We start from the raw sequence: 9,319 nt of genomic DNA on the forward strand, positions 1-9,319 counted from the left end.
TGCTGAAAACGTGAATGTTCTCCGCAGAGAGGACTGACACTCCATCTCCTTCCCGCAATACCCCGATGGCCTCAGGAGTGGAGAAGAACATAGATTTTATGTCAGGCTGACTGCAGAAGGAATCTGTCACCTGCCTGGATTTCTGAAGCCTCTGTGGGGTCCTGCAGCTCCAGGGACTTGCTGTCGCTTGCCATGGTGATCTTATCTCCAGGGCTCCTGGCATCCAGGGTGGTCAACTGGGGACTACCTGGTCCAAACCCATGCCACCCCAACCCAGCCCTCCATCTCAGGTCTTCCTCATTGTCCCTTCCAAAGCAGGCAGCTTCTGGGTGGGATTTTGGGGTAGGTCTTGTTTGATGTGCCAGCAGGGTGTGGGGGATGATGCTACAGCATCTGTCAAATAGAGGACACAGCAGGACAGCTCCCACCACTTGTTCCTTGCTCTGCCTGGTGGCCTGTGGGCCACCGAGAGCTGGGGCTTGGTATTCTACTGGGGACATCGTGATAAGCACAGGGCATGGCTGAAGGGTGAGCTCTTCCCTGGTTTATTAAAATGGTCTGAAAGCTTAAAAAAGTTATTTCAGGTCGTTGGAGAACATAAAGGTTAAGGCCACTTCCCTCATAGATGGGTAGCAGTGGGGAAAAACGGGACCTCAGCTGTGGCACTGGGACCCGAATGAGACCTGATGCCCCAAACTGCACGAGAAGCACAGCCACGCGCCAGCTTCCCGTGTTTCCATTCCAGTGCACGCTGGAAGGAACTGGGCCTGGGAGCAACGACAGCACTGGTGTGGTCGTGACACGATGTGGTGACACTCCTACGGCCAAGCTGTGTCTACCAATGAGCTTAACAAGGCATGTTAATTAACAGGCTACCTGCAGGCAGGTGGCTCAGGGTGAGACATTTCACATCGCGTTATTTTTTTATGTCATCTGAGCTTTCCACACCTTGCTGTAGAAGGATGGAAATGCCAGTTCCGTCCTCATGCCTGTTGAATTTTCCATCCTTTTTGTGTGCTTCTCACCCACGCTTCCTCGGAAAAGTTGGAAATGGGGTTTTTATGGGCTTCTACCCCCACGTCTGTGAGGGCATTTTCTGTCTGCTCAAGGGTTGGCAGAAGGGAGGAAAGTCAAGAGGGCTGGGGCATGGAACAGCATCGTAAGCAACTGCAGAGGGCAACAAGTTACTGCTTGAGGAAGGAAAGTATCCTCCATGGAGTGTAAAGTTGGTGTTGGCCAAGAAAACAAAAGGAAGTTGCTTGTCCAACTGCCACTGGTCAGTGGCGGTGTCCAGTGCAGGGGGTGGGCACGGATCTATATAAAGCAGCAGTATTGGCCCAGAGCACAGTGGGAGAAAGACGAAGCCAGTGAGAACGTGACGGGAGGGGAGCGAGGGATGAGAAAGCTGAGGAGGACAAGACCAAGGCGGGGACCTCGCCGGTCGGGACATCTCCAGAATGTGCCCCCAGAATAAGGAGAGACTGCTTGAGGTCTATTTTCATATCTTTTATTATAAAGAAAGGTAAGATAAGCATTGTGAACCGAATGTGCCGGGCACTGCGAAAGCAGCACCGTCAAACAAAATAAAAAATAAAAAAAAACCAAACCCCAAAGATGCACCTTATGAGAAACGGTAATTATGCTCTAATTCTTCATAAATAGACAAAAATCATTGTCAGCAATTTTTAAATAGATGGACATATGGCAGAAAAAATATAATAATGCCATACAACATGGATATAAATTGTCCATTTCTTGCTGTACAAATAATAGAAACAAGTTTGGCAGGCTTTTATTTTTGTTGGCTTTTTATACACATCTCCCTTCTATGTATAACTAAAAAATGTGCTACAATTAATATAAAATGCTTTTACTATAAAGTAAACTACTAATTTTTTTCACAAAAAATCTTAAAGATGTCTTTAGCACAGCTCTAAAACACTTAGTAAACTACTTACAACTATCCAACAAATTATATTTTCATGATCTTGTTCACATTTCGCCTCTCGCATTTCGCCTTCTGCTCTCTCCCCCCTCCTCCCTAGCAATAATTTCTATTTAATTCTCGTTTTTTTAATTTTTTTTTGCCAGACATCCAAGGCCTTTGCATGTACAATATTCACACAAACTTCACATTTTCTTGCACAAAGTTTAGTGCTGTTAGCAAGTCAAAAGAGTGCATCCTCCTACTGAGCTGGCCTAATGCTGCAGGACACCAGAGCTGGCCCTACGCTGCGTCTAAAAGCAGTTCACTAGGAAAATAGTCGGTAGCGAAGCTGATGGCAAGCAGAAAAATGGTGTCCTTAGTTGATTTCTCTTTTTTTTTTGTTGGTTTTGCGTTTATTAATTTTTTTATTATTTTTTTTTCTTTTTGTTCTTCATGATTTATGAGGTTTTGGGCTTCCACAGAAAGAAGGCTTTAGAGTTCAGAAACAAGAAAAGAAAACTGCTCTTAGAGCCTGGGAACGAAGCCAGCGACGAGGCGCAGTGGTAGCTCTCTCGTCCGTGCGACTTGCTCGGTGCCTCTCCGGGTAGTCTGTAGGATAGACCCTCTCGAGTGTCCTTCGTCAGAGCCTCCTCCGAAAGAGATGGTGGGGTTTAGGTGAGGTAGAGTGCCTTGTCCCTTGGCAGCATGCTGTAAGAGGAACGAGAGGCAGAGGGTGAGACCAGCAGGGAAATGGCCGCCGAGTCGCCCAGGGGAGCTGAAACGAGCGTCTGAGCTGGTGGCGCGCCCGTCCGCAGCCCTGCCGTGGGGTTTATGGCACTCCCCAACCCAAGACACGAAGCGGGCTCTGCCGAGGGATGGGTGCGCAGAGATGAACCAAGCAGAAGGCACCTAAGAATCACAGAGTCATTTTGGTTGGAAGAGACCTTTAATATCACCGAGTCCAACTGTTTACCCTGGAGTAGGAGCCTGGTGCAATTTTAGCTCTTCTTGAATTTCAATGGTAACAGCTCAGACATAAATTCCTTCCTGTGGCTAACTTTTTGCTCTTGCTGGGGCTGCAGGGGACAGCCAGCCCTGCATCTCCCTGCAGAGCACGCCAGCATGGTGCCAGCACCAGCTCCACTGTCAAACCCCTGCAATCAGCCCCTTGGCCCCAGCCTCCTTCTTCATCGCACTCTGTCCTGAGGCAAAGCCACCGAGACTTAGAAAATGTACAGATTTGGATAAAACGGCTCATTCTTACACTCCATAAGGATGAAATTTTTTGCGCTGAGGGGGGTGAGGCACTGGCCCAGGTTGCCCGGAGAGGTGGTAGATGCCCCATGGTACATGCATCCCTGGCAACATTCAAGACCAGGTTGGATGGGGCTGTGAGCAACCTGCTCTACCCCGAAACATTCCATGATTCCATGATACAGAAGGAGGGAGGGGTCTCAAATACAGGTTCGAGGGGCTTATGCCTGAAGATGCTTGTGGGTGCCCAGGAAGATTTGCATAACTTTCATGGCTGAAGAGCATGGGAGCAGGACACACCATCTGCTCGATGCCTCTCTCCTCCTCTCCTAAAATAAGTACAACCAGAAAAATTAATAATCAGGAAATGAGGGGAAAAAATGCTTTGAAGCAGCAGGATGAGCCGGTCCTTCCCGTGGGTCCGACGAAGACAGCAGGGGTACACGGAACCCAAGGAAGACTGTGGCGCTGCCTTACTTGCCGGAGGCTACAGAGGAGGGCAGGTGGGACAGCAGCAAGGTTGTGTGCACGGCTCTGGCCCACCAGATCTTGAACTGATCACATTATGGAAGCAACGACTTTAATGTGAAGAGATCCAGGTGAGTCCTGGAGAAAGAAGCCAGCTCACACCACCGAGACACGCTGCGAGCAGACAGCTCTACAGCAAGATGTCACCGCTCCCACCCCTGCCTGCAGCACCCGGTGCTTCAGCCCTCGGGGTGGGCTGGCTGGCCCTTCTAACGGCCATCGGCAGAGCCCTGCGCGGGAGCCCAGGAGTCCCTCTCCTCGGTGTGGGTTTTGCTCTGAAATCTGGGCATTTTAACGGGCTTTATCATCTGTGCAGACCTGATGGAAACATCACTGGCTCCATAACGACATCGCGGCCTGAAGAGGTGGTGAGGGGCATTACAAAGCTTTGGGAGATGCTGGCGCGGGTGTGCTTGTGAGTGGACTGAGAGGGCAATAGCAGACAGCGAGGTAACGCTGCTGTGGACAGACTTGTCTTCTGGCAGGGCGCAGAAAAGCCCGCGCTTTGTTCACCTCCACATTTTATAACCCGCACTTAAAATGCAGAGTCTTCCCGCCCGCACTCAGCAAAGATGTAATGCCGCTGAGCAGCAGTGAGGTATTCCAGTACAAAAACTTCATTAATTTTACAAAATATGCTGCTGAGCATTTCCCAGCTCATTACCGAGTATTACCATAAATAATTGAATCCAAACTAAGTGCATTTGTGATGGTTTTTACAGTGTTTGCTCATTTAGTTTCTGATTCGGAAAATTCTCCCGTTTGAGAGGATTATCATTAGCAGGAATTAGCGAGGCTTTAAGTGTCGGGATGAAGCAGCTGTACACAGTTTTGTACCTCTGGACACGGCATAACACAGCGTCCCATCTTACAGCCCAAAAGAGAGGGGAAGAGGGGAGAAAAGTTGCTAAATGGTGGTACCCAAGAGAACCTGCTCCGTGCCTTGTAAATCAGAAGGACACAGAAAGGTCAGTCTTTCATACGGAAAGAGCTGTCATCAGGAGACAGAGCAGAAAAAACAAATGAGATGCCCGAGGAATTAAGAAAGATTTGCCAGGGCTTGTAAACCAAGCTGCACCCTTGGTAGGGTGATCCAGATCCCTTGGAGAGAGTCCCTGCAAGCCCCAGGTATCCAGCAGGTGCCTGGGAAAGAGCGAGCGAGCGAGCGAGCACCAGAACAAGGCTGTCAGGTGAGGGAGACAGGGGACTGTAGAAGTAGTTTGTGATACGATGGCAAAAAAGCAATAAAACCGTATGCTGCAGTTGGTGGTGGGAAGTGACAGTCATACACAGGCAGGAACCGAGAAACGCTGCCCGTGTCGTCGCGAGCCATCGCGGAGAGCTTGGGCTTCAGCCCAGAAGGAGCTGGGAAAATTGGATGGGAGTCAGTAAGCACAAAATCATTAAGAATGGGGAGAGCATGAGCTAAGAAACATGTAAACCTCTCTCTCTAACACGGCTGATGTGTGAATGAAGGAGTGTCTGCTCGCGGGATCCCAGAGTTTGAGGGGGATAAGGGAAGAAATGTCATTTAGTGGTGTTTGAACCAGCACCGATAGGCTGGGGGGAAAAAACCCAAAGCTACAGCAGTTCTTGTAGATGAGGAAGGACAGGGAGCCAGACCACCCTGCTGGTTTTGCAGAAGTTGTCTGTATCATGAACACAAAAGAAAATGTAGGATGGGGAGGTTTTAGCCCAGCTAACCCAGTGCCAACATATTGGAAGCTAAAGGAATACCGAGGTCAGACGTGAAATAAACCCCCTAAGCCGGAGAGCCAGGCAGGACTGCCTGTGCCTGGGTGGGGTCAGTGCTCTTCCAGCAATCTGGGACTCTACAGCTGAGCTGCATCACAGCACAAAAACATCGGCTTTCCTTCCAGCCGGTCGCTGCTGTTGCTCCTCAGAGCGCTGCTGTCGTTGCAGTTGAGGTGAATGCAGTTCTGAGGGTGAACTCACCAAGGACCCGATCCACAGACTTCCCAGTGACACCTACAACGGCGCTGATGAACCAAACCCAGCAAGACCCAACCAAACCCCGTGCCTTCCCTTTGTCCCCGCGCTCCCTAAGCCCTGCTCATCGCCGGGGCCGTTCGGGCACACAGCTCACCCGGCACCCTCCCGCCCAGCTCAGGGCACGGCACCGTGAGGAGCCCCTCGCTGACTCCGAGCACCATTTGCCATCCTTCCTTCACAGAGGCGGGGCCATTTCTCGGGGCACGACGCGCTTTCTGCAGTACTGATCCACCTCCATCCCAGTTCATTGCTGTAAGCACTCTAATAGATAGAAGTCTCTGCATAATCTCTCTGGCTTTAGAATGATTTTTTTTTTTCCCAGGAAGCTGTGATAACCCCATGACATTCAATATTTCTGCTGTGACAAACATGAAATGCATGAGCTTTGGTACGAATTGCCCAGGCCCTTTGCTTACAGCTCCACACTCCGGCCAGATGTCACCGAGCTTGTTTTAGCAACACAAAACTCCACCCTGGCTGCTGCAGGAGCATTTCACTCGTTTCCAGGGTGCCCTGAGTTTCCTGCACGGGACGCGGGCAGGGGTTGTGCTGAGGGAATCAAGAGTTTTCCCAGCTGAGCCCCCCAGGGATGCTTGTTTCTAGGAGGGCTATTCCTGAGCCTCTGCTCAGCACCTCTGGAAATTGGGATCCGTGTGCCATAACCCTCACAGCATTTTGCCCATAGCATCTAAAGTGGCTTCCACCACTGCATCCCAAACAGGTTCCTTCCTTGGGATGCCTGCAGAGGCTTGAGGAGGGACCATGTGAAGGTGGCTGGCAGAGCCCAGAGCAATCCCTGTGGCTGAGCCCCCCAGGCAGGCAGACAGCAGCCGTACTCTAGTGGCTCAGCAAGTTAGTTATTTCCCTGGAAGAAATAAATGTCTGTACAGTCTGTGCCCAGCCCAGCAATTGTAAGTGTGCTGCTGGCAGAGACGGGAGCTGTGCTCTCAAAAGGCTGGGAGCTTGCTATTATCTCCGGTAAAAGCACTATGTTCCAGTGCTTCAAGCAAATCAAACCATACTCAGAAGCTACTGAACTCCTTCCCTACCTGCTCTCCCAGCAAACCACGTGCCTGTGTTACAGAGCACAATGAGTCTCCAAGAGATTATTGCTGAGCCAGGAGCGGAGCTTTAGGCAGGGGCTGGACACACCTCCCCGTTCCCCAGCTTGGAGACTATCCTGGTTTTATTTACTGGAGAATTCAAGCTGCACTGAAGGGACCTTTGTGCTGGCACAATCATGCCAGACCTTGCAGGGCATTAGGGGGAAGATCTGTGCAAATGTCTGTGGCCTTTTCCTGCAAGGTGCAGGGGACAGGAGCATTGTGGGACTCCTGGGAGGATGAGGCTTCATACACCATCGTGGGGAGACACCAGGACCCATTGCTAGAGACAGCTGTGGGAGGCTGCGGCCTCAGCAGCACGAGCAGTCGCTTTAGGAACAGAAGGATGTGGCTTACGGACATGGGCACCTTCAAACCTGCAGGGACTCTGCCTGGGAGACTGGGCTTCCCTGGGCTGCTCTAGAAGGAAACGTCTCCAACTCCTCCACTGCTAATGGGATGGGAACACGACAAAAGGAAAGCTCCTCATGCCCAATGAAGAATTTATCTGTGATTTTTAAGCTACCTGCTCCCATAGCATCACTTCAGTGAGCCTGCAGAGGAGAGGAAACCCTGAACTTCGCTGACCACGCTCAGGCTACCAGCTTGCGGTACCCTTCAGGGTGACTCTCAGCTGCACCATTCCGATACCAGAAAAAGCCCCAGCACTGTGCTGTTCTGTCTACTGGCCTGCAGTGGTTAATCCCACACTCTCTGCTGGGGTAGTCGTTGTCCCACTCGGTGTTTCCTGGAGGGTTTGATGCACCAGGCGAACGGGGTCCGACACTGTTTTGAAACTCAGACGAAATATGTGAGAAGTCCTGCAGGGCGGGAAGGAAAGGAGAGGTCAAGGGGGAGAAACAGCCGATCTAGCCATGTTGCACAAACACGTTTCCACGCGTGGCCCCAAACCCGTGGCACTGCAGAGCACAGGGGGAGCCCTGGGGACAGCAGCGGGGCCAAGCCCAGGACCCAAAGCCTTCACGGTGGGATCTTGCAGAGTGGGAGTTGTTGCGAATAGGTGTCGACGCCGCAACATCCGTTTTACATCCCTCTTCCCCCCTCTTGTTCTCCACCTCCCTCCTCGGTGGGCGGCGAGGGGCTGCGGAAGACGTGCAGCCCTGAGACCCTCTGCACCAGCAGCCTGGCAATCAAGGGTGTTCTTCCACCCCAGGCGCAGCTCCCTTTGCAGGGAGCCCGTCCTGATGCCACCTGACCGGGGAAGGAACATCCACGCAAGCACCGCTGGCAATTCAGCCGGGGCGCTGCGGGGCTGCTTCATCTGGCCACTGATCAGCTTTCCTGGTTTTGAGGACTGGCTTAATTAGGTGACGTTAGGCAATGTATATAAACAAGAGTTACCCGACCAAGCACGTGGTCTTCTCCAAAACACCCAAAGTAGGGCAGTGGTTTTGTTGTTGATTTTTTTTTTTACATTTACTTTTTTATTAGCAAACATGTGGAATGAAGGTTCACAAAATGCTGCCCTCAGCAACAGCAGCCACCCCAGTTAAAGTCAGGATGAGGATCCCTGTCCTGCTCATTTCCGGACTATCCCCATATGACAGAAGCCACTTTTGCTTATGCAGAGCCCAAGCCCAGCTGGAGAAGTCACTCGGGATACCCTGAGCAGGTTGGACATTAAAATCCGATTAAGGATCTGCCCTTGTGGCCTGTGCTGTCTTTTTATTACGGTCAGGTATAACTGGGCTTCCACTTCCCTGCTCTCCTTTGGTTTTCTTCCACTGCAGTGTCCAAATGAACAGTTTCTGTTCTCTCAAAGTTCACAGCACGGACTGTTTGGCAGCTCGGCTGTTATAGAAGTGTAAATGCAAGCACATAGTGGGCACTCTCAGCTCTCTGCCACAAAAGTTCTTGAAAAAATATTGATTTTACCCTTTGTGACACTCCCTTTATCCTTTTTGTCCTCCTGGCAACCCCTCTGGATCCCTGCTATCAGCCCATGCCCTTCCAGCCCCTGCTGGAATTCTCTCTCACCAGGATCAGAGAGGGGTTTCTCACTGACCGTCCAAGCCATTGTTTCTGATGACCATCAGCAAACCCCCCCAGGCAGGGCTGGGGGACAGGGCTGCGCACAAGGAGCTTTGACCAGGGACATCCCCAATTCCTGCAGCTTCCCCCACTGAAAGACCCTTCATTGCTCCAGCTGCACAAATCTGCCCCACCACCGGGGGTGTTTGTGCTCACAGCTCAACACTCTTGAAAACGTCACCCCAACCTCTGAGATCTGCAAGGAGAAGAGTCCCCTTGGGGACACCGTTGGCACCCAACATCCCCAAACCATCCAGAAGCCAGTGGGAAGGGGGGAACTGGTGCGGTTCATGCCCCAAACCCTTTCTCCCTCTGAGCACCTACCTGCTGCCCGGGAGGTGAGGCGTTCATGGGGGGCTGTACCTGTAGTGCCATGGGGGGGGACAGGAGGGGCTGCTGGGGGACCTGCTGCATGCTGAGGGGCTGGCTGAGGAGGGAGCTC

The 9,319-nt window shown here is 51.6% G+C and overlaps 1 protein-coding gene across 1 annotated transcript in view; it reads right to left on the bottom strand.

Moving 5' to 3' along the window:
* Positions 1-2,081: 2,081 nt before the first annotated feature.
* The window catches only part of LOC104495367 (TOX high mobility group box family member 2-like), a 27,113-nt gene continuing 19,875 nt past the window's right edge, over positions 2,082-9,319 (bottom strand). Inside the window, exons 8-10 of the mRNA XM_010138329.1 lie at positions 9,202-9,319; positions 7,516-7,646; positions 2,082-2,635 (exon numbers count right to left, since the gene is read on the bottom strand). The exon at positions 9,202-9,319 is cut by the window's right edge and continues 8 nt beyond it. Coding sequence (XP_010136631.1) covers positions 2,599-2,635; positions 7,516-7,646; positions 9,202-9,319 — 286 coding nt within the window. The 3' untranslated portion in view covers positions 2,082-2,598. The remainder of the gene's footprint in view (positions 2,636-7,515; positions 7,647-9,201) is intronic.

This window comes from Buceros rhinoceros, unplaced genomic scaffold (assembly GCF_000710305.1).
Source record: "Buceros rhinoceros silvestris isolate BGI_N320 unplaced genomic scaffold, ASM71030v1 scaffold1076, whole genome shotgun sequence".
Taxonomy (NCBI): domain Eukaryota; kingdom Metazoa; phylum Chordata; class Aves; order Bucerotiformes; family Bucerotidae; genus Buceros; species Buceros rhinoceros.